The 25,597-nt window shown below is 40.5% G+C and overlaps 1 protein-coding gene across 1 annotated transcript in view; it reads left to right on the top strand.

Annotated features, from left to right (window-relative positions):
* Nucleotides 1-25,597, top strand: part of LOC126100961 (uncharacterized) — a 239,951-nt gene that overhangs the window by 106,583 nt on the left and 107,771 nt on the right. Inside the window, exons 7-10 of the mRNA XM_049911623.1 lie at nucleotides 14,193-14,416; nucleotides 14,559-14,661; nucleotides 14,815-14,942; nucleotides 24,356-24,484. Of these exons, the coding sequence (XP_049767580.1) occupies nucleotides 14,193-14,416; nucleotides 14,559-14,661; nucleotides 14,815-14,942; nucleotides 24,356-24,484 (584 nt within the window). The remainder of the gene's footprint in view (nucleotides 1-14,192; nucleotides 14,417-14,558; nucleotides 14,662-14,814; nucleotides 14,943-24,355; nucleotides 24,485-25,597) is intronic.

Below are 25,597 nucleotides of genomic sequence, written 5' to 3'. Positions count from 1 at the left end.
ACATTAGATCATCAAAATCTTGAGCTGGTTGGAGGGCTTTGCCCATACTGCTTCAAATGGTCTCAATTGGGGAGAAATCCAGTGAGCTTACTGGTCAAGATAGAGTTTGACTAGCATAAAGATAAGCAGTAAAAACTCTTGCCATGTGTGGGCAAGTACGATATTGCTGAAATGTAAGACCAGGAGGTCTTGCCATGAAGGGCATCAAAACAGGTCATAGAATATCATTGATGAACTGCTGTGCTGTAATGGTGCCACAGATGACAGCTTAAGTGGTCCTGCTATGAAAAGAAATGGCACACCAGACCATTATTCCTGGTTGTCAGGCTGTATGATGGAAGACAGACAGGTTTGTATCCCACTGCTGTCCAGGATGCCCCTAGATATGTCTTCAGCCTGGAATCTCATTGACTGAAGGAGTTTCTTCCATTTCAAACTGAGCCCAGGTAACCAGCAAAGACATGTCAGGAGGAATCCGAGACAGTGATGGAATACCGACCTGATTGTCACCTGCCACACAGCCTGACAAGCAGGAATGATGGTTTGGGATGCCATTACTCTTCATAGCAGAAGTGCTTTGAGTGTTGTCTGCAGCAACCTTCCAGGACAGTGGTTGTTGTTGTTGTGGTCTTCAGTCCTGAGACTGGTTTGATGCAGCTCTCCATGCTAATCTATCCTGTGCAAGCTTCTTCATCTCCCAGTACCTATTGCAACCCACATCCTTCTGAATCTGCTTAGTGTATTCATCTCGTGGTCTCCCTCTACGATTCTTACCCACCACACAGCCCTCCAATACTAAATTGGTGATCCCTTGATGCCTCAGAACATGTCCTACCAACCGATCCCTTCTTCTAGTCAAGTTGTGTCACAAACTTCTCTTCTCCCCAATCCTATTCAATACCTCCTCATTAGTTATGTGATCTACCCACCTAATCTTCAACGTTCTTCTGTAGCACCACATTTTGAAAGCTTCTATTCTCTTCTTGTCCAAACTATTTATTGTCCATGTATCGCTTCCATACATGGCTACACTCCATACAAATACTTTCAGAAACGACTTCCTGACACTTAAATTTATACTTGATGTTAACAAATTTCTCTTCTTCAGAAATGCTTTCCTTGCCATTGCCAGTCTACATTTTATATCCTCTCTACTTCGACCGTCATAAGTTATTTTGCTCCCCAAATAGCAAAACTCCATAAGTACTTTAAGTGTCTCATTTCCTAATCTAATTGCCTCAGCATCACCCGACTTAATTTGACTACATTCCATTATTCTCATTTTGCTTTTGTTGATGTTCATCTTATACCCTCCTTTCAAGACACTGTCCATTCCGTTCAACTGCTCTTCCAAGTCCTATGCTGTCTCTGACAGAATTACAATGTCATCGGCGAACCTCACAGTTTTTATTTCTTCTCCATGGATTTTAATACCTACTCCAAATTTTTCTTTTGTTTGCTTTGCCACTTGCTCAATATACAGATTGAATAACATCGGGGACAGGCTACAACCCTATCTCACTCCCTTACCAACCACTGCTTCCCTTTCATGGCCCTCGACTCTTATAACTGCCACCTGGTTTCTGTACAAATTGTAAATAGCCTTTCGCTCCCTGTATTTTACTCCTGCCACCTTTAGAATTTGGAAGAGAGTATTGTCAAAAGCTTTCTCTAAGTCTACAAATGCTAGAAACGTAGGTTTGCCTTTCCTTAACCTTTCTTCTAAGATAAGTCGTAAGATCAGTATTGCCTCACGTGTTCCAACATTTCTACCGAACCCAAACTGATCTTCCCCGAGGTCGGCTTCTACCAGTTTTTCCATTTGTCTGTAAAGAATTTGCGTTAGTATTTTGCAGCCATGACTTATTAAACTGATAGTTTGGTAATTTTCACATCTCTCAATACCTGCTTTCTTTGGGATTGGAATTATTATATTCTTCTTGAAGTCTGAGGGTATTTCGCCTGTCTCATACATCTTACTCACCAGATGGTAGAGTTTTGTCAGGACTGGCTCTCCCAAGGCCGTCAGTAGTTCTAATGGAATGTTGTCTACTCCCGGGGCCTTGTTTCGACTCAGGTCTTTCAGTGCTCTGTCAAACTCTTCACGCAGTATCGTATCTCCCATTTCATCTTCATCTACATCCTCTTCCATTTCCATAATATTGTCCTAAAGTACATCGCCCTTGTATAGACCCTCTATATACTCCTTCCATCTTTCTGCTTTCCCCTCTTTGCTTAGAACTGGGTTTCCATCTGAGCTCTTGATATTCATACAAGTGACTCTCTTTTCTCCAAAGGTCTCTTCAATTTTCCTGTAGGCTGTATCTATCTTACCCCCAGTGAGATAAGCTTCTACATCCTTACATTTGTCCTCTAGCCATGCCTGCTTAGCCATTTTGCACTTCCTGTCGATCTCATTTTTGAGATGTTTGTATTCCTTTTTGCCTGCTTCATTTACTGCTTTTTTATATTTTCTCCTTTCATCAATTAAATTCAATATTTCTTCTGTTACCCAAGGATTTATACTAGCCCTCGTCTTTTTACCCACTTGATCCTCTGCTGCCTTCACTACTTCATACCTCAGAGCTACCCATTCATCTTCTACTGTATTTCTTTCCCCCATTCCTGTCAATTGTTCCCTTATGCTGTCCCTGAAACTCTGTACAACCCCTGGTTTAGTCAGTTTATCCAAGTCCCATCTCCTTAAATTCCCACCTTTTTGCAATTTCTTCAGTTTTAATCTACAGTTCATAACCAATAGATTGTGGTCGGAGTCCACATCTGCCCCTGGAAATGTCCTACAATTTAAAACCTGGTTCCTAAATCTCTGTCTTACAATTATATAATCTGTCTGATACCTTTTAGTATCTCCAGGATTCTTCCATGTATACAGCCTTCTTTTATGATTCTTGAACCAAGTGTTAGCTATGATTAAGTTATGCTCTGTGCAAAATTCTAACAGACGGCTTCCTCTTTCATTTCTTTGTCCCAATCCATATTCACCTACTATTTTTCCTTCTCTCCCTTTTCCTACTGTCGAATTCCAGTCACCCATGACTATTAAATTTTCATCTCCCTTCACTACCTGAATAATTTCTTTTATCTCATCATACATTTGTTCAATTTCTTCGTCATCTGCAGAGCTAGTTGGCATATAAACTTGTACTACTGTAGTAGGCATGGGCTTCGTGTCTATCTTGGCCACTATAATACGTTCACTATGCTGTTTGTAGTAGCTTACCTGCACTCCTATTTTTTTATTCATTATTAAACCTACTCCTGCATTACCCCTATTTGATTTTGTATTTATAACCCTGTATTCATCTGACCAAAAGTCTTGTTCCTCCTGCCACCGAACTTCACTAATTCCCACTATATCTAACTTTAACCTATCCATTTCCCTTTTTAAATTTTCTAACCTACCTGCCCGATTAAGGGATCTGACATTCCACACTCCAATCTGTAGAATGCCAGTTTTCTTTCTCCTGATAACGACATCCTCTTGAGTAGTCCCCGCCCGGAGATCCGAATGGGGGACTATTTTACCTCTGGAATATTTTACCCAAGAGGATGCCATCATCATTTAACCATACAGTAAAGCTGCATGCCCTTGGGAAAAATTACAGCTGTAGTTTCCCCTTGCTTTCAGCCGTTCGCAGTACCACAACAGCAAGGCCGTTTTGGTTAATGTTACAAGGCCAGATCAGTCAATCATCCAGACTGTTGCCCCTGCAACTACTGAAAAGGCTGCTGCCCCTCTTCAGGAACCACACATTTGTCTGGCCTCTCAACAGATACCCCTCCGTTGTGGTTGCACCTACGGTACGGCTATCTGTATCGTTGAGGCACGCAAGCCTCCCCACCAATGGCAAGGTCCATGGTTCATGGGGGGAGGAGGACAGTGGTATGTCAGTCATATTCTACTACCTGTTTTGTTGCCCTTCATGGCAAACCATCCTGGTCTTACATTTCACCAGGATAATACCTGCGCACACACAGTGAGAGTTTCTACTGCTTTTCTTTATGCTTGCCAAAACCTGCCTTGGCCAGCAAGGTCACAGGATTTCTCCCCAACTGAGAACATTTCAAATTTGTGGGCAGGGCCATCCAACTACATTGAGACTTTGATGATGTGACACACCACTTGTACAGAATTTGGCATGTTATACCCATGATGGCATCCAATAAGTCTGTCAATCAGTGCTAAGTAGAATAAGTACTTGTACAAGGAGCAGAGGATGATCAATATATCATTGACTTGCTTCATCTATGTAGCTCTTTCTCTTGAATAAATCATCTAATTTTTCTGAAATTAGTCATTTGTTTGCCTAATTTTTATTTTGGCTGGAATCACAGGCATGGTAAATTTTTTGAATAATGCTACTATCATTTGACTGTAATTATTTTATTGTTATATGATCCAGATTTTGGCCTTAGACAGTTTTCAAGTACAAAAACTGGAATAAACAATAGAAGCATGAATCAAAAAAACAAGAAACAGAAATAGTGTATAAGTACCATGATTCTCTACCTTGTTTGTAAGTCAAAGGACATCTGATTGGTATGAAATAAAAGTCCTTGTTGAAAAAGCATATCTATTCATATTGGTGAGACTTGTCATCAGTAAATGTGAGAACATTTATAAAGTGCCTAAATGTATTGTAAATCTTCATTTCTGGTCCCTATAGCATAGCTGTTATACGAAACTGCTAACAAATAACAGATAACTGTTTATTGGTTAGCCAATTCACAGTGTCCAGTGGGCACAATATTTCAGTAATCAGATGTGTTGCCATCATCATGTGTGCTGATGAACTGAGATTCTGAGGATGCACAGCCATGTTATATCCCCATGTCCCCGGAGCCATTGCCTCCACTATCTGTGCCTGTGGCCACACATTGGCAGGCATGGAGATGCTAGTGTTGGTTTCTGTGGTAGCACTGATGTAGGTGTTCTTCCCACCTTGATCACCAGACAATTTTGTTTGATGAGAGTTTTCTTAATGAAACTCAGTGCTGGTTCACAAGTCTCATTAAGATTATAGCTATAACCTTGGTTGATGAGGTCATCCCTGGTGAGAATCTCTATGACCTCTCTAATGTTGCTGTCCCAGTATTTGGAAGTCTATGACAAGATCCAGGCACATTTTTACTCCCTTACATTATTCTCAGGCAAACAATGTTCTGTGACTACCTCCCATTTCCTCAGAAATGATCTTTGATGGTGCCCACTGTTTGTCCAATATATTTACCTTTCCACATTGACATGGGATCTGGTACACAAGGGTCTTCCACACCCCAAGATCATGTTTGACACTTTCCAATAATTCTCATGTTTTATTGGGCAGGCAGCAGACAGTTTTTACTCAGTGCTACTTAAATATGTGTCCAATTTTTCCCGACATTGCACCAGTGTATGATATAAAGGCAGTGGCTGTCTCTTCCATTGTGACTTCTTACATCTCCACAGGTTGTATTGTTCTGGTGAGGTAGAGAGTACACCTAATCTGACATTATGGATACCTTTTTTTTTTCAGAATACAGTTCTGAGGTGTTCCTGGGCAGACTCTCTGCATCTGAGGCAGTGCACACCCTGTGTACTAGTGCTTTTAGTACCCATTCCTCTGTGAGGGGTGATGGAGCTCTCTGCATGCAGATCCCAGATGGTGTGCATTTTTTTCTGATATACACCATTGGCCAGAGTGTCATCAGCTCTTCTATTCACCATTACACCCAGAAATAATAATTTTCTTTCTGCCTTGGTCTGCATAGTGAATTTGATGCTGGGATGCATGGAGTCAAAATGTGTAAAAACACCAAGGAGTCCCATGCGGCCAGATGATGAACATATCATCCATATAATGGAAAAAACATGTGGATTTCCACTTGGATGATGCCTGGGCTCCCTTCTTGAAGTACTCTGTATACCTCTGTTGAGAGTAGGCTGCCCATTGTGGATCCTTATATTTGCTCATAGTACACTCCTGGAAATGGAAAAAAGAACACATTGACACCGGTGTGTCAGACCCACCATACTTGCTCCGGACACTGCGAGAGGGCTGTACAAGCAATGATCACACGCACGGCACAGCGGACACACCAGGAACCGCGGTGTTGGCCGTCGAATGGCGCTAGCTGCGCAGCATTTGTGCACCGCTGCCGTCAGTGTCAGCCAGTTTGCCGTGGCATACGGAGCTCCATCGCAGTCTTTAACACTGGTAGCATGCCGCGACAGCGTGGACGTGAACCGTATGTGCAGTTGACGGACTTTGAGCGAGGGCGTATAGTGGGCATGCGGGAGGCCGGGTGGACGTACCGCCGAATTGCTCAACACGTGGGGCGTGAGGTCTCCACAGTACATCGATGTTGTCGCCAGTGGTCGGCGGAAGGTGCACGTGCCCGTCGACCTGGGACCAGACCGCAGCGACGCATGGATGCACGCCAAGACCGTAGGATCCTACGCAGTGCCGTAGGGGACCGCACCGCCACTTCCCAGCAAATTAGGGACACTGTTGCTCCATGGGTATCGGCGAGGACCATTCGCAACCGTCTCCATGAAGCTGGGCTACGGTCCCGCACACTGTTAGGCCGTCTTCCGCTCACGCCCCAACATCGTGCAGCCCGCCTCCAGTGGTGTCGCGACAGGCGTGAATGGAGGGACGAATGTAGACGTGTCGTCTTCAGCGATGAGAGTCGCTTCTGCCTTGGTGCCAATGATGGTCGTATGCGTGTTTGGCGCCGTGCAGGTGAGCGCCACAATCAGGACTGCATACGACCGAGGCACACAGGGCCAACACCCGGCATCATGGTGTGGGGAGCGATCTCCTACACTGGCCGTACACCACTGGTGATCGTCGAGGGGACACTGAATAGTGCACGGTACATCCAAACCGTCATCGAACCCATCGTTCTACCATTTCTAGACCGGCAAGGGAACTTGCTGTTCCAACAGGACAATGCACGTCCGCTTGTATCCTGTGCCACCCAACGTGCACTAGAAGGTGCAAGTCAACTACCCTGGCCAGCAAGATCTCCGGATCTGTCCCCCATTGAGCATGTTTGGGACTGGATGAAGCGTCGTCTCAAGCGGTCTGCACGTCCAGCACGAACGCTGGTCCAACTGAGGCGCCAGGTGGAAATGGCATGGCAAGCCGTTCCACAGGACTACATCCAGCATCTCTACGATCGTCTCCATGGGAGAATAGCAGCTTGCATTGCTGCGAAAGGTGGATATACACTGTTCTAGTGCCGACATTGTGCATGCTCTGTTGCCTGTGTCTATGTGCCTGTGGTTCTGTCAGTGTGATCATGTGATGTATCTGACCCCAGGAATGTGTCAATAAAGTTTCCCCTTCCTGGGACAATGAATTCACGGTGTTCTTATTTCAATTTCCAGGAGTGTATTATGCATTAAACAGAAGAAACATGCAGATCATGACATGCCAACAAAGGTCAGTGGTCCTGTCATCAAATTTCTACCTTATAAGCTCTAGTGACTCTTATGGGGGCACCCTGATGAATAATGAAATGAGGACAGAACTCAACAGGATATCTAAGTCTTTTGTGCTGAAGTTATTGAGGTGTTTTACAAAACCCACAGAATTGCGGACATGATGAGGACACACCCACATAAGGGCTTAGTATTTCCATCAGGTATGTTGCCAGCAAATATGTAGGTGCCCTAATGCTGCTGACAATCATTGTGGACTTTAGGGAGTCCATAAAGTCTTGGCAGTATGGGTCCTTGAGGACTGCCTCTGGTAAATCTGAGTCCTTAAGAGGCACTTTAGTTTTGTTCTCTATTTCCTTTCTGGGGTCAGCATTGATCTTCCCGTAGGAGTCATCATCTAGAAGGCTCTGCATCTTCTCAGTGTAGTCCTTGTGGGAAAGAACAACAGTAGCACTGCCTTTGTCAGTAGGTAAGACGACAATCTCAGGGAACTCTCCCAGATCCCACCAGATGCTCTCTCTCTGCTGATAATGTTTGACTTTGTAGGCTTTGTTCTTGTCAGAGAATGGTAGGTTTTCTGACGTACATCTGCAGCTGCTTCAGGCAGTAGTCACACAGCAACCTGTTCAACTGTGCTTGCGTCATCCACGATTTGTGTGAACTTATGGGTGGGAGCAAAATTAAGTTCCTTTTCCAGAACAGAAACCGCTTCATCACTTGGCTCCTTGTCAGTCAGATTGATGACTGACTGTCTTGCACGAGGCTTCCAATGATGGTTTGTCAGACAGATGTGAAAATTGTGATGTATGATGTGCTGTGGCCTTCCTATGGATGAAATTGGCTGCCACCCAGGTAACATCATCAATCCAGTCCGTGGTACAGGAAGACTAGCTGCACCTGAGATGATGCATGCCCTGTGTGCTAGAGTTTTTACTATCCTATTCCTCTGTGAAGGGTGGTGGAAGCTGTCTGCTTGCAACTACTGGTCTGTGTGCATTTTTTTCTGATACATGCCATAGCTTATGGTGTCATCATCTCTCACTTCACCATGATGTCCAGGAATGGTAACCTTCCTTCTGCTTTGGTCTCCATAATGAATTTGATGGTGGGATGTACAGAGTCCAAATGTGTAAGAAAGTCAAGGCATTTGTCTCTTCCAAGGGGCCAGATGATGAATGAGTCATTCATATAATGGAAAAAACATGTGGGTTTCCATTTGGATGATGCCAAGGCTTCCTCCACATACAAATTCGCACCACAAGTAAGAGTGGGCTACCCATTGCAACACCTTCTGTTTGATCATGGTATTCTCCATTAAACAAAAATACTTCTTCCCCAGGAGCTGGAACACCTCAGAACTGCGTTCCAAAAGAACAGGTACCCAGAATGGCAGATTAGGCATGCTCTCTGTCCCACCATTACAGTACAGCCTTAGGAGATGAAAGAAGTCATGGAGGAAGAGACAGTCACTGCCTTCATACTGTTCACTGGTGAACTATTGAGAAAAACTGGATGCATATTAAAGAAGCACTGAGTAAAAATTGTCTCTTGCACATGCAATGAAACATGAGCATTATTGGAAAGCATCACACATGAACTCAGTTTGCAGAAGACCGTTGTATACCAGATTCTGTGTCAGTGTGGAAAGACATGTATTGGACAGACAATGTGCCCCATCAAAGATCATTTCCAGGGAACCAGATGCATACTCAACTGACATATCTCAACAATTCAGCAGTCACAGAGCACTGTTTGTCTGATAATATTGAGAGGGAGTTAAAATGCACTCAGATCTTGTCACAGGGACAGAATCATTAGAGAGTCCATAGAAATTCACACCAGGGATGATCTCATCAACCAAGATTGCAGCTATAATCTTAGCAAGACTTGTGAACCAGCACTAAGTTTAATTAAGAAGACTCACATCAAAATCGATCTGACGACCGGCACAGACAGAGCACCTACATTAACACTACCACAGATGCTGATTCTAGTCCCTCCATGAATGCCAATGCAAGGCCACAGGTGTGGACAGTGGAGGGAACGACTCACAAGGTGAGGAGGCATAAGCCAGAGGTGTGCCCTCAGATAAGTTCATCAGCGCATCTGTCATGTTAACCTGTCTGGTCACCAAAATATTGTGTCTGTTGGATGCTATGAACAAGCAGTACACCTGTGGACTGTTCAATCAACAAATGGGCTAGGAGAAACTGAAAAATCCCATCATATACCTTAACAGGGAGGATATGTGCCACAGCATGAAGAAATTCAACAATATGTGCCATCTGCTGAGTGCTCTTGCATTTCTGAAGAGATGTCATGCCATCGTGTTGTACCGAACTTTGCTAAGGTTAAGCATCACATCAATTCTGCAGCATCCAGGAGAATTAAGAAGCAGGGCAGCCATGCCTTGCTATGTGAGATGATGCACCTTACCCACTGGAGCCTTGAGTATAACTCTCAGGAACTATTCACACTACATTTGGAACTGCCCAGTCAATTTAATTTCTGGATCTGGGACTAGATTGATGGCGTTACCTGGTTGGCAGCTGAAGGCCACAGGGCATCAAATATCAAAATTCTATATTCTCTCTGACAAATCATCTGTGGAGGCCCCATGTAAGAATGGTCATGAATGTGACAGACAATAAGCTGAGTGATGATGCAGCTTCAGTTGTGATGAAGGAACTTAACTTTGCTCCCACCCGTAAGTTCAAACCAGTTGCAGATATCATCAGCACAGTTGAACAGGTTGCAGTGCAACTACCACCTGAAGTAGCTGAAGAAGTACATTGTGAAACCTACTGTGATCTGGTGAGAACAAAGCCTACAGAGTCAAACATTACCAGCAGAGAGAGGGCAGCTATTTGGCACCTGAGGGAGTGCCCTGAAACTGTTGTCTTACCTGCTTTCAAAGGCAATGCTACTGTCCTCTCACAGAAGTACTATATTGAAAAGATGCAGAGTCTGCTAGGCGACAACTCCTATAGGAAGATCAGCACTGAGACCAAAAGAAGGTGGAGAACAATACTAGGGCTTTTCTCAATGACTCAGATTTACCAGCAAAGATACCAAGGAACTATTAGCTTTAAGATCTATACTGTCAGAACTTTATGGACCTCCTAAAGTCCACAAAGATGGGCCAGGATTGGGCCCTATTGTCAGCAACATTAGGGCAACTACATATTTGCTTGCAAAATAGCTGATGGAAATACTACACCCTTATGTGGGTAAATTCCCTCAATATGTCCACAATTCTGTTGATTTTGTAAAACATGTTGACAACATCAGATTGGTAAGTTTTGATATCATTTCCTTTTTTGCCAGGGTGCCTCTATTAAGTGTCAATAGAACTTATTGATCAGAATGTTGACGATAAGACCACTGACCTTTACAGGTAAGGCCTGATCTCCATGTTTTTTCTGTTTAATGGAGAATACTGTGAACAAACGGAACGAGTTACAATGGGCAGCCTACTCTCACTTATGCTCACTTATTTGTGTATGGAGTACTTCGAGGAGTGAGCCCTGGCATTAGAGAAGTCATAGAAATTCACATCGGAGATGAACTCATCAACTGAGATTGTAGCTACAATCTTAGTAATACTCAGGAATCAGCACTAAGTTCACTTGAGAAGACTCTCAGCAAACAAAATTATCTGCAAGCAGGGCAGACAGAGCACCTGCATCAACACTAACACAGACATTGACACTTGCATCTCCATGAACACCAATGCATGTCCACAGGTTCAGACTGCAGAGTGATTGGCCCATGAAGCAAGTCACCTGCATGCCTTCTGGAGCTCAGTTCATCGGTGCACCTGTCAATGGTGACATGTCTGTTGTGCCCGTTAGACACAGTGAACTGGTGGTACACCCATGGACTGTTTGGTTAGTGAAACTATTCCTATTGTTCCACTCTTCTACATCTACATATATACTCTGCTAGCCACCAAGGGGATTGTGGCAGAGGGCACAATTCGCACCAAAGTCATATCCCCCCCCCCCCCCCCCCCCCCCCTCTGTACCACTCATGGATCACGTGAGGGAAAAATGACTGTCTGAACACCTCAGTACAAGCTCTAATTTCCCTTATCCTTGAATGGTGATCATTGCGCAGTTTGAAAGTTGGTGGTAATAGTATATGCTCTACATCCTCAGCGGAGATCGGATTTCAGAATTTAGTAAGCAGCCCATTCCGTTTAGCACGCCGTCTATGTGCAAGAGTGTTCCACTTCAGACTTTCTATGAGATTTGTAATGCTCCTGCAATGGCTAAATGTACCAGTCATGAATCTTGCCACTCCCTTTGGACCTTCACAATCTCTTGAATCAGACCCAACTGGTAAGGGTCCCATACAGACGAGCAATACTCTAAGACTGGGTGAATCAACATATTGTAAGCTATTTCCTTTGATAAGGACTGCATCACTTCAGGATTCTACCAATAAACCCCAATCTAGAGTTTGCCTTACCAGTTACTTTTGTATTCTGATTATTCCATTTGAGATCATTTTGAATAGTCACACCCAGATCCTTGATGGATGTTACCACGTCCAAAGACTGGGCATTTATTTTGCACTCATACATTAATGGGGATTTTTGCCCTGTTATATGCAGTAGGTTACACTTACTAATATTGAGAGATAACTGCCAGTCATTACACCATGCATTAATTTTCTGCAAATCCTCATTGATTTACTCACAACTTTCATGTGATACTACTTTCCTGTAGACTACAGCATCATCAGCAAAGAGTCTAATGCCGCAGTCATTACCATCAGCCAGATCATTTATGTAAATCATAAAAAGCAGCAGACCTATTACCCTGTCCTGGGGCACACCTGAAGTTACACTTGTTTCTGTTGAAGTCACCCCGTTCAGGACGACATACTCTCCCTGTCTGTTAGAAAAATTTCTATCCAACCACATATGTCATCAGATAGGCCATAAACATGTACTTTTTGGAGCAAGCAACAGTGCAGAACTGAGTCAAACATCTTTCGAAAGTCAAGAAATATGGCATCAACCTGGGAGCTGGTATCTAGAGCCTGTTGTGTATTATGCACAAAGAGGGCCAGCTGTGTCTCACATGACCAGTGTTTCCAAAAACTGTGCTGGTTTCTGCAGATGAGCTTCTCAGAGTCTAGAAAGGTCATTATGTCTGAACACAAAACATGTTCCATGGTTCTACAACAGATTGATGCCAGTGAAATTGGCTGGTAATTTTGTGCATCCGATTTTCTACCCATTTTATAGATTCTTCCAGTCCCATGGAACTTTCTGTTGTTCCATTGATCTTTGATAGATGATGGATAAGAATGGTGCTATATTTGTAGCATAGTCACATAGTCAATATACAATCTTACGGGAATACCATCTGGGCCAGATGCCTTCCTAGTGTCTAAGGATCTTAACTGTTCTACAATACCAGATACACTAGACACTATGTCAGCCATCCTTGCATTTGTTCAATAATTGAAAGGGGGAATGGTGCTGCAGTCCTCTATCGTAAACAAGTTTCTGAAAGTTAGGTTTAGAATTTCGCCCTTCTGTCTATAATCATCAGTTACATTACCTGTACTGTCAGCAAGAGAAGGTATTGAATTATTTGTAGTGTTCATAGATTTTACGTATGACCAAAACTTTTGGGGGTTATTTTCAGAATCTGCAGATAAAATATTGCTTTCAAATTCATTAAAAGAATCTCTCATTGTCCTTTTGACAGCTGCTTTCATTTTGCATAATTTCTGTTTGTCAGTGGGGCAGTGACTATGTTAAAAACGACTGTGGCTGGGTAACTTCATTTACTAATATCTGATTGACCTTGTTCCCTGCAACCTTTTGCAAGATGAAGACACCTGTTTTTCCAAACCTTTCTTTAAAATGAATCTGTTATCACTTGGTAAGCAGGCTTTTTTATTTATATTTAAATGTATTTCCATTTTGATGGCTATTTGATTTACACACACATTCAACAAATGATCAGATGTCTAGCTGAGATACTTAACTGGTGCTGAATGAGACCCAGTCTCATGGAAACATGGTTTGTACATACTATTATTTTCACAAAGTTCTTTACATGATTTTTTTGGGAGAATAAATCTGCAGGGTGTTCCCTTGATCCTGTATCTGGCATTTTCATGAAACTGAGAACATCAGGCATTCTGTAGCATTTGAAAAATGCATCTTTCCCTAAGCACGCTTTTGCTGGACAAGTTTGAGAACCACAGTCGCATTGTTAATTTAGTTGTTGCACTTATAAATGAGGATTCATTGTTAACATATGAAATGTACATATGTTTACTAACGATAAAATATTGCTAAAGTATTTAAAAAGATGAGGATTAAAATGTGTGTGTCATAGTGATATCTTGCAAAATCTTTTACTTCACACAATGAAAATGCTGTCATGTGGACCCACTGGATACCTTGGTGGCACTTCAGATGATGTATTCTTTGATGTGGCTACAAACAACTTCTTGGATAAAGTTAAATTTTTGTAGTTTGGAACACCCAGGCAGCACCTGAAAACCTGCAGGTGAGAAAGCACCCAAATGTGCTGAAGCCAAACAAGCCAGATAATGGTCTCCCATAAAAAAGCACAACTTTAGTAACAAATAGCTTAAAGCTGTCACTGTCTGAGTACAAATCTGCTTGTCAAATACACTGATTGTTGTTAATTGCTCTAAAGTACAACCAGAGTAAGTAAAATGATACTAATAAAACAATCCATTTTAACAGGTGTGTACAGCAGAGATCCTGACATTGAAGTATTTATTGACATCAACAGTGTCACTGAACTCAAAAGCCACTCTGTAGGTTCAGAATTGGTCTTAGGTGCTAACATTTCTCTGACTGAAACAATGAATTTGTTTTATGATCTTGCGAGATCAAATAGCCAGTTCTCCTACACAAAAGTGATTGCAGATCATATTGATTTAATCGCAAATGTTCCTGTGAGAAATGTAAGTATGTTTTATTAATTTTGCAATATTTTTGGTAATATTAATTTATTGTATACATCAATGCAATCATTTGCTGTATTAGTCAACAATAAAGTCTGAAGTTAATATTCAGAAATTATTATAATTTTCATTATCTTTGCAGACAGGAACATTAGCTGGTAATCTGTCAATAAAACACGCACATCCAGAATTCCCCTCTGATGTCTTTCTCTGCCTTGAAACTGCTGGTGCCCTAATTACTATAGGTATGTAAGGCTTTTATTTTAATAATTACACAAACTTAACTTTGTAGAAGCATTGTATTTGATACTGAAAAGTACTGTAAGTGAAAATTTGTATGTGTCAGCAATTACTGAAAGGAATAAGAAGTAAAATATGAATCCTTTTTTTTTTTATAGTTGAAAAATCTGGATCAGAGCAAAGTGTCAGTCCAGAAAATTTTCTGAAAGTAGATATGAACCAGAAGGTTATAAAGAATATAAAACTCCCATCTTATGATTCTTCATACTATTTCCGGAGCTATAAGGTATGATTATTTTATTTGTCTTTCCTGAAAGTATTAGCTTTTTACTATGGTGTATATTTTACATGAGGGTAGATGCAGAACCACTATTATTTTGTGCTGTTCCAACACACACACACACACACACACACACACACACACACACACACACACACACACACACATTGCGACTGTCATCTTTGGGCACTAATGCCCAACTGCAACTGTATCTGAGGTGAGCTGCAATCTACCTGGAATGGGTAGCTGGTATAGGGAAGAGATGTAGATCAAGGAATGACTGGGGGAAGATGCTAGTGTTGCTTGTGGGAGTTCGCAGGGACGTAGTGGGGACGACATGATAGGGCTGCTAAGTGCAGGAGGCTGTGCTGGGGGAGGGCAGGTGGGGGTGTGGGGAGATACAAGTAGAGGTATGTTGGAAAAGAGCATGTGTGCAGTATTGAAGCAGGTTCACAAAAAAGGATAGGCAGATGGAGGATAGTCAACTAGTTGCACATGGTGAGCTATGATGGCATCCCATAATCAAGGCCAGTCTTCTCAACCTCATCTGCCAGTCATTTGAATGATCTAAGTAATACCTTCAAGCTCAGGCAACTGTTATTGTTTATTCTAATGTATACCACAGTCTGCTCCTTGATCTCTCTGTGGCTGCCAGAACAGCCTCTTTGACATGTTGAATGGGACCCTCAGTGAGTGCTCAAGGTGATATTTCTGGTCTCTTTCTGCTGTTTTCCTAAGGATTACCATAATTCATGTACATTCAACTGTTATTGTTTCTTCTAATGTATACCACAGTCTGGTCCTTGATCTCTCTGTGGCTGCCAGAACTGCCTCTTTGACATGTTGAATGGGATCCTCAGCGAGTGCTCAAGGTGATATTTCTGGTCTCTTGCTGCTGTTTTCCTAAGGATTACCATAATTCATGTACATTCAAACTGTTGTCAACAAACATACCTCTATCCTTCTGGGTTTGCTTCTCTGTAACACAGGATTCCCAAAAGGGAATGTGTGTTATGCTGACTTACTTTCAGTTTCAGTGGGAGACAACACCTCAAATGTGTTGGTTAGCAGGATGGACGCTGTACCTAGAGTTCTTCCTTATTTTTGCCCCCCATGTACAGGGCCTTTGACTTACTACCTTTGGTATCTCTAGTATGTCTTAGTAGCTTGCTGAACATACCAATTTGCAACAATTTCCAACTGCTAGACAGCACTCAGAGCTATTTCCACATTATGAACAGCGATTAACTCACCCAGTGTCTAAGAGCAGCTTTTGCAGTGGGGCTGGACTGTAGCTAGTGAAATTTAAACTGAACTTGTTGATCTTATTTTCTGGACCTGTTATGCTACAAGTATCACAAGTTCCATTTAAGAACTTAAATTATAACACCAGAAAAAGTTAATTTTATCATAAAAAGAGAAAAACTTGGGGTAACATTTATCAATTTCATGCAGACACTTGTAACTTATGTCTTAAACTTTTGTTATTGTGAAGCTATGCTGAATGGCAGACTCATATAACAATATCAGAAATAATGACATCGGCATTTGATAGTTGACCCCTACTTTCTGAACTCTTATATACAATTGTTCTCCCCTCACACAATTATCACCATTGCAAGGATATTGACAGTAGGCCTGTTTGTTAGCTCAAGGACAGGCATGCTATATGTGTTACCACAAAATAAGATTTCCATGCATCTCTCCACTTAGTGCAGTGATCATATTGGTGTACTTCTAAATGTGCAAAATAAAATGATTAAGTGACAGTGAGACTTAGCCAGTTTTGGAGATGTGCTTAGCCTAATTACTGCAATTCCTCATAAAAAAACTGGTTAGGTGTGAGTAGGGCTTATGCACAGATGGTTCCATACAAAAATAATTAATTTATATAGACAGTTCATCCATTCTGGAAATGAAGAAGCTCAACAATTTTCACCTGTTATCAACACTGATACTGGCAAGATATTGGTTCCAGGGATTGCAACACTTTTGAGAAGTTTTTAATTTCAAGTTTGACGATAGATAACAAATGGCAAAAGAAAATTTTTTTGTGTGATATAACTGCAAATTAACAGTTTTCTGATTCTTTCCTTTACTTGTTCCATGAAACCTTGATTTTTGCAAAATTTTGTGATTCTATGTCGACAGGAAGTATTCTATAGTTTTTTAATGAATGAGTTTGGGAGTATCAAAATATGTGACTAAATGGCCATATCTTTTGACTGTGTTGACTTAAAAGCTAACACGAACCTTAGTATGTGACAAAAATTCCAACTTGATATGTGTACCCATTCCTGAGAAAAAGGGTTTTAACAGTCAGACAGACAGACAAACAGGTGGACAACAGAGTGATCCTACAAAGGTACTGTTTTTACTGATTGAGATCTGGAACCCTAAAAATAAACAAATAAAAATTAAAAAAATGAAATCCAGGTTCAAGACCTGTTGTTGACACAAGGTTTCATTTGTCAGTCTGTTTACATATAAAACACTCCTGGATCTCGGTTGTCATACATGCTTTCTGCTACTACTCCTTGCAGCCATGCAGTGGAGCATTCTTATAATGGGAGAACTTCTACACAAAAGGATTCAAATATTATGAGGAGATCATTGAATGACCATACAATTTGAGCCAACTCAGAAGGTATATTGGATTTAAAAAAAAAAAAAAAAAAAATGTTGGTGAGAGACAGGAGAAGGGGGGTTAAGCAACTGCTCCTGAAATACAAGTCACCAATCTGCTGTCCTTTGCACAAATTTTCAATTTTAATTTCAGTTGTATAACATAACTGTGCTCATGTGTATGAGGGTGAGTCAAATGAAAACCTTAAATTTGTAATAACAAATCGAAATTTCACACCGTTATCCTGTAAATTGGTAAGCGTGCTAGAAACAGCATGCAGAATGGCCTGTAGGTGACAGAAAGTGAAGATGCACTCATACCGTTACAGTATCAGTATAAAGATGGCTGCCCCACTTGCGACTTGCACCAGGGAAGAACAGCGTTCTGTTATTCAGTTTTTGCATAGTGAAGGTGTAAAACCTATTGAAATTCATTGACGAATGAAGGTTCAGTATGGTGATGCATGTTTGTCACGGCAGCAAGTCTACAAATGAAGTAGGAAGTTCACAAATGGTGTGACTTCAGTGGAAGATGTTCCTTATCCAGGTCAGGCACAACGAGTTGTGACTCCACAAAACATTGCAGCAGCTGAAACCATAGTGAAGGAAAACCACCGAGTGACACTGAATGACATTGCAGCATATTTACAGATTAGTCATGGGTCAGCACACCACATTGTGCATGATGTGCTCCAGTTTCACAAAGTGCCTGCAAGATGGGTGCCATGGTAGCTTATTCCTGAAATGAGAGAACGATGTGTTGATACTTGTGAAGAACTTCTTCGGCACTTTGAACAAGAAGGTGATGGCTTCCTTGCAAGAATTGTTACTGGGGATGAAACCTGGGTTCACTTCCAACAATCACAAATGAAGAGAGTGAGCAAGGAATGGCATCATTCCTCATCACCAAAATCAAAGAAGTTTTGAACAGAACCATCAGCAGGGAAGGTTATGCTGACTCTCTTTTAGGACAAAAAAGGCGTCATTTTGGAGCATTACATGCCTAGAGGGACCGCTATCACCAATGCATCATACACATATCTTCCAAAAAATCATCTGCAGCCTGCAATCAAATCAAAGCGATGTGGATTGCTGTCAGTAGGTGTCCTTTTGCAACATGACAATGTGAGGCCACACACTGCCCATACAACAGTTGCAACAATCGCATACCTGCATTCTGAGTGTCTTCCTCATCCACCATACTCACCAGACCTTGCCCCAAGTGATTTCCATATGTTTGGACCACTCAAAGACGCAATGGGAGGAAAGAAGTTCCGTTCTGATGAAGAGGTATGCCGCGCGGTGCATGAGTGGTTGTGTTGACTACCAAAAGAATTTTTTTCTAAAGGAATTTATGCACTTTGTAAGCACTGGAGGACTTGCATTGAGCATGGTGGAGATTATGTTGAAAAGTGATACAGCTTTGTACTACTTCTGCATGGTAAATAATATTTTTAAGAAATATTAAAGGTTTTCAGTTGACTCACCCTTGAATGATTATGGAGACCATTTTAATTCTTTACTGCATTCACTCTGCTGCTATTATTTTGAAACATTTTTATGACTTACATGAAAGTTCATGTGAATGAAGCATTAACATATCTATTCAAAAAAGCAGATAAAATTCACTTGATACCTTCCTGAGAGACAATCTCCATTCCTTCCAAATTAACAATGTAAGTGTAGACCAGATGTGGCTTGAATTCAAAGAAATAGTATCAACAGCAATTGAGCAATTTATACCAAATACATTAACAAACAATGGAGCTGATCCTCTTTGGTACACAAAATAGGTCAGAACACAGTTGCATAAACTAATGCAAAATCTCGAAGACTGGTGATCTTTTACAGAAGCTTGAAATTTAGCACAGACTTCAATGCGAGATGCTTATAACAACAAAACTTTGTCTCAGAACCTGGCAGAAAATTCAAAGAGATTCTGGTCATATGTAAACTATGCTTGTGGCAAGACACACTCGATGCCTTCTCTGCATGATAGCAATGGGAATACCAACAACGACAGTGCTGCTAAAGCACAGATACCAAACACAGCCTTCTGAAATTCCTTCATCAAAGAAGATGAAGTAAATATTCCATAATTCGAATCAAGAATAGCTGCCAATGTGAGTAACTTAGAAGAAGATATCCTCAATGTAGTTAAGCAACTTAAATCACTTAATAAAAGAAAGTCCTTTGGTCCAGATTGTATAACAATCAGGTTCCTCTCAGAGTATGCTGATGCAATAGCTCCATACTGATCAACATGGAGGTAAAAAATGGAGGGAGGTGGTACTACAGACTTATGCTGTACATTGTTTTGTAGCCAGAGTGAGTGCCATTTTAAGTAGCCCAAAACATTAGCAGATTACTGTTTATGAGTGCTTATTGGTCCTTATTTCTGCCATGTATGTGCAACAACTGTTTTAAATACTTAAAATTATAGAGCTTACATGAATTACACAGTGTCAGGATGGCAACTTTGAATGTTTTTCTGTTCTTGAACGTGTATTTGCTATAGTAATAAGACACAGTCAGAAAGACATCATGAGGAAGTGCTACTGTGGTGAACTATGGGAGTATAAATGCAGTGAACCTAATGTTTTGGGCTAGATAAGATGGTAGACATCAGCATCAAGTTTGTGACATAATGCCACTTCCCTTTTTTTTACCTACATAGTTAACTATCATATAAAACTGCTCACTAGATGAAAGATCTGTACCTAAAGATTGGAAAGCTCCACAAGCCACATCAATATTCAAGATAGGTAGCAGAAGTAATCCACTAAATTGCAGGCCCATATCATTAGCATCAATATTCAGCAAAGATTCTGGAACATATATTGTGTTTTAACATTATGAATTACCTCAAAGAGAATGGTCTATTGATACATAGTCAATATGGATTTAGAAAATATTGTTCTTGTGAAACACACCTAGCTCTTTACTTACATGAAATGTTGAGTGCTATTGACAAGGGATTTCAAATTGACTGAATATTTCTAGATTTCCAGAAGGATTTTGACACTGTACCACACAAGCAGCTGCAATAAAATTGTATGCTTATGGAATATCATCTCAGTTTTCTGACTGGATTCATAATTTCCTGTCAGAGAGGTCACAGTTCATAGTAACTGACAGAATGTCATCAAGTAAAACTGAAGTGATTTCTGGCATTCCCCAAGGTAGTGTTATAGGCCATCTGCTGTTCCTCTTCTGTATAAATGATTTAGAAGATAACCTGAGCAGCCGTCTTAGGTTGTTTGCAGATGATGTTGTTGTTTATCAATTAGTAAACTCATCAGAAGATCAAAACAAATTGCAAAACAATTTAGAAGAGATATCTGTATGCTGCAAAAATTGGCAATTGTCCCTAAGTAACAAAAAGTGTGAGGTATCCGCATGGGTGCTAAAAGGAATCCAATAAACTTCAGTTACATGATAAATCAGTCAAATATACAGGCTGTAAATTCAACTATATACCTACAAATTACGAGGTGCGGAAATAAAGTAATGAGTTGGATGTGAAAAAAAATGTTGCTTACCATTTTAGACAAGTTTAGTGTTGTCTCCTTCAAAGTAGTTCCCTTCTGACTGCACACACTTTTTCCAGCACTTCTGCCATTGTTGGTAACATTTCTGAAACTCATCTTCTGTAATATCCTCCAAGACCCTCGTCACAGCTTTTTGGGCATCTTGTGTTGTTTGAAAATGGTGTCAATTGACTGCTGTTTTGACTCTTGCAAATAGGAAAAAGTCACACAGAGCAATATCTGGTGAATAAGGTGGCTGTGGTAGTACTGAAATTTGTTTTGAATTTAAAAATTGCTGTAAGGACAGAGCAGTATGGGATGGCGCATTATCGTGATGCAGAATCTAATTATCAGCACAAACCTTTCTCATACCAAGACCTTCATTTATTATTAGATGAAACATTTCTCGATTGATGTTCAGTTCTTCTGCAATCATTTTCACAGATAATCTTTGATTAGATCATACGAGTTCACACACCCTAGCCAAGTTGACATCCATCCGTGAAGTTGATGGTCGTCCACTGCAGTCTTCATCTTCAACATTCATTCTGCTTTCACTAAACATTTTATGCCAATGAACAACTTGAGCTCTTGACATAACCTCCTCTCCAAAAGCATTCTGAAGCTTACCGTAAGTTGTCATCGCGTTTTCGCCCAATTTAATGCAAAAAGAAATGGCATACCATTGCGCAATATTATGCAGTTCCATTTCCATGACAAGAGACACAAACACATGTTAAGTTATTACAGCACAACTCATGAATGAGCAGTTGCATCGATGTACCGCTTGGACTAGAAGCAGCTTATAGACCAAGGTCAAAGATATTGTGTCTACACAAGCCTGCAGGGTTGCCACATCCTGCAAAGAAAATCAGTCTCATTACTTTATTGTCAGACCTTGTAAAATTGCAAACAACTTCAGTTGGAAAGAACACACAGAAAACGTTGTGGGGAAAGCAAACCAAATACTGTTTTATTGGCAGAACACATAGTAAATGTAACAGATGTATTAAAGAGACTGCAGCTTACACTACACTTGTCTGTACTCTTCTGGAGCACTGCTGCACAGTCTGGGATCGTTACCAAATAGGATAAATACAGTACACTGCAAAAGTTAAAAAAAAAGCAGCACATTTTGTATAACCCAAAATATGGGAGAGAATGTCACAGGGATGATAGAGGATTTGGGGTGAACATTATTAAAAACAAAGGTATTTTTCATTGCAACGGAATCTTCTCATGAAATTTCAATCACCACCTTTCTCCTCTGTATGCAAAAATATTTGGTTAATGTTGATCTACATAGGGAGGAATGATCATCATAATAAAATAAGTGAAATCAGAACTTGTATGGAAAGATATAGATGTTCGTTTTTTCTGCATGCTGTTCAAAATTGAAATAATGGAGAATTATTGTGAAGGTGGTTTGATGAACCCTCCGCCAGGCACTTAAGCAGAGTATCCATGCTGATGTAGATGTAGATGTAAATCATGATACTAGTAATCTGCTGTGCTGTTTAAATGATATTAATCTGAAATTATGTTTGCTTTATTTCCATTTTAGTTAACAGTTTTTCTTGTGGAAACTTGGATATTATACATATGGAAAAGGACTTAACTTGCTCTAAATGAAAAGAGTCCTGACCAAGGTTGACCAAGTTTGTTGTATAATTTACAAACAAGTGGAAACTTATGCAGACTATTTCAGAAATAGGTATGGAAATGAAAGGAAATACAACAGTATTGCAGGGAGCTATTACTTTGAAATGTCATAGTTACCAATGCACCAAGAAAGTCACAGAAGCAATAGTACCATGACTCATGCTGTAAGATCAGAACAATAACATAGCTTCAGTAGATTACAATCCAGTTACTTCATTTTGGATTATTCCTTATTATATAAAAATTATACATTGCAATATACATGCATTCTAAGACATTAAATCTCATAAACAAAATGGATATCCACTCCTAGTTTAATCTTCTCATATCATAGAAATGATAAATCACAAATAAAAACAACAAAAAATATTAAGGTCTGTTAAAATAACTGAACATTGGTATATAGAAAAGTTGCACAACTGATAAAATACGATTTAATTGAAAGTAAATTTTGAATAAGAACTCAATGATAAGAGCATGACAGAAGATGGAATAAGGGGAAGAAGATGCTAAGAGAAACATGAAAAAAACTGGCCACTGAGCTCAGACAGCAAAATATCAAATAATGTTGGTGGGAGCTATGAAATAATGCTGTGTTTGGCATGAAACAACCCACTTAAGATTTGTCATTATAGCTATTTTAATGGTGCAGGGTTGTTGTTTAATCAATTCAACTAAGTCACTTTGAACTGATGCCTATGTTGCAAAAAAAAAAAAAAAAAAAAAAAAAAAAAATCCTTCCTTCCTTCCTTCCTGTTGCTGGCTCAGGACTGGTATGTTACATCTCCAAATTTTCACAGAGAACCAACCAGACTGTGTATATGCTATTATCACGGTGGGCAAATGGTCTACCCGACGGGAGGCCCTAGCCACACGGCATTTCCATTTCCATCATGGTGGGCTCCCCACTCCCAAAGGTATTTTAAAGATACTGCCAGCATCCATCCTCCTAATCCCCCTCCCCCCTCCCCCTCTCTCAGTGGGGATCCATGTATCTCTCTATCTGTGTCTACTGTACTCAGTGCAGTACCTGCTTGATTCTTGAGCTCAATGACTATAGGATGTTTTAATGAAATTAATTAATGACTGTCTGCATGTTCACCCAGTCATATGAAAGTCCCAATTTATCTATTCCAGAATACATTCCTGAAATCTTAAACAAAGGGATTACAAGTGATAAAGAGGTGTAAAGGATGTAGTTCAGGCTCACCATGTGTTCAGAGAGACATTTATATTTATCTTCCATCATGGAAGTCAATAACTTGTACAGTGACCAGTGGCATCAATATTGCTAAATTAAGTGTACAAGTGTAATTACAAATACAAGTGTAATTACACTTGTATTTGTAGTACGACTCCAGAACAAAAGGTAATGATATTACATGCTTCTTCTCAATAAAGCATAGACACAGTAGAACATAGCATAGAGATCAAATTCATGGATTACAGCAGACAGCTACCAATCAAATAATTTTACCCCAGTCAATAAATTTGCTCACTGACAGTATACGTACCAAAATGTAAAATGAATGTTCACTGATAACCTGGCCCTTAAATACCCATAAGCTGCAAACACACACATAAATGAATGTTTCTTTACAGATAATGCCACGAGCTCAGAATGCTCATGCTTATGTGAATGCAGGTTTCTTGGTTCAGCTCGACAGGACAAAAGCTGGCCACATAGTTGGCAGACCACGAATAGTATTTGGAGGAATTAACAAAGACACAGTAAGTAACAATCCACAATTAATGTACTATTAAGTCACATTAACTTGTATCATAATTTGGGAAAATTACTACTTAATTAACAAGGTATCTTGTACAAGAACCATTCCAACAAGCTTTCAGTCCAAACACACTGGTCATGTGAAACCCAACATGTGCTTTTCTTACATGACATCTGAATGCCACAAACCAGCGAGTAAAGCTGTTTGCAGTATTTCTTGATTTCAGAAAAGCTTTCAACTCTGTACCACAGTTACGACTGTTAAAGAAAGTACTATCATATGAAGTATCAAGCAGAATTTGTGACCGGATTTCTTATTAGGGAGGCCACAGCATGTTATCTTGGATGAAGAACCTTTAATAGATCTAGAAGTGACTTCTGACATACCCCAGGGAAGTGAGTTAGGACCCTTGCTGCTCATTAATGATCTGGCAGACAATATTAATAGTATCCTCAGATGTTCCACAGATAATGCAAGTACTTGTAATGAAGTAGTATCTCAAAAAAGCTTCACAAATATCAAGGTAGAATGCATCATTTACTCTGCAGGGGAGTGTGCAGTATTATGAAAACAGATTAAAACTGTGTACCACATTGGTCTGGTACGTAGTTTTAGTCTGCCAGTAAGCTTCATCCACTGAAATTGTGATAAGATTTGAAATCTTGGCAGCTTTGTTTAAATGTTCAGAAAAAATTATACCTTTCACAAAATGTGAAAAGTGATATTTTATGGTTACAGTAACTTTGAATCACAACTTGAATAGTTTCAAGGGATATGGAATGGAATGCTCACTAAGCTATACAGGGCCAGTTTAAGGCCCAAGCAATACAGTGTTTCATAATAATATAATAATAATGTCATGTGGCTAGGGCCTCCCATCTGGTCGACCATTCTCCGGGTGCAAGTCTTTCGATTTGACGCCACTTTGGCAACTTGCGCATTGATGGGGATGAAATAATGATGTTTAGGACAACACAACCCCCAGTCCCTGAGTGGAGAAAATCTCCAACCCAGCTGGGAATCAAACCCGGGCCCTTAGGATTGACATTCTGTTGTTGCCCGCATCTCGTGGTCGTGCGGTAGCGTTCTCGCTTCCCACGCCCGGGTTCCCGGG

The sequence above is a fragment of the Schistocerca cancellata genome, chromosome 9, assembly GCF_023864275.1.
Source record: "Schistocerca cancellata isolate TAMUIC-IGC-003103 chromosome 9, iqSchCanc2.1, whole genome shotgun sequence".
NCBI classification, from domain to species: Eukaryota; Metazoa; Arthropoda; class Insecta; order Orthoptera; family Acrididae; genus Schistocerca; species Schistocerca cancellata.
This window is presented reverse-complemented; position numbering and strand designations above follow the sequence as displayed.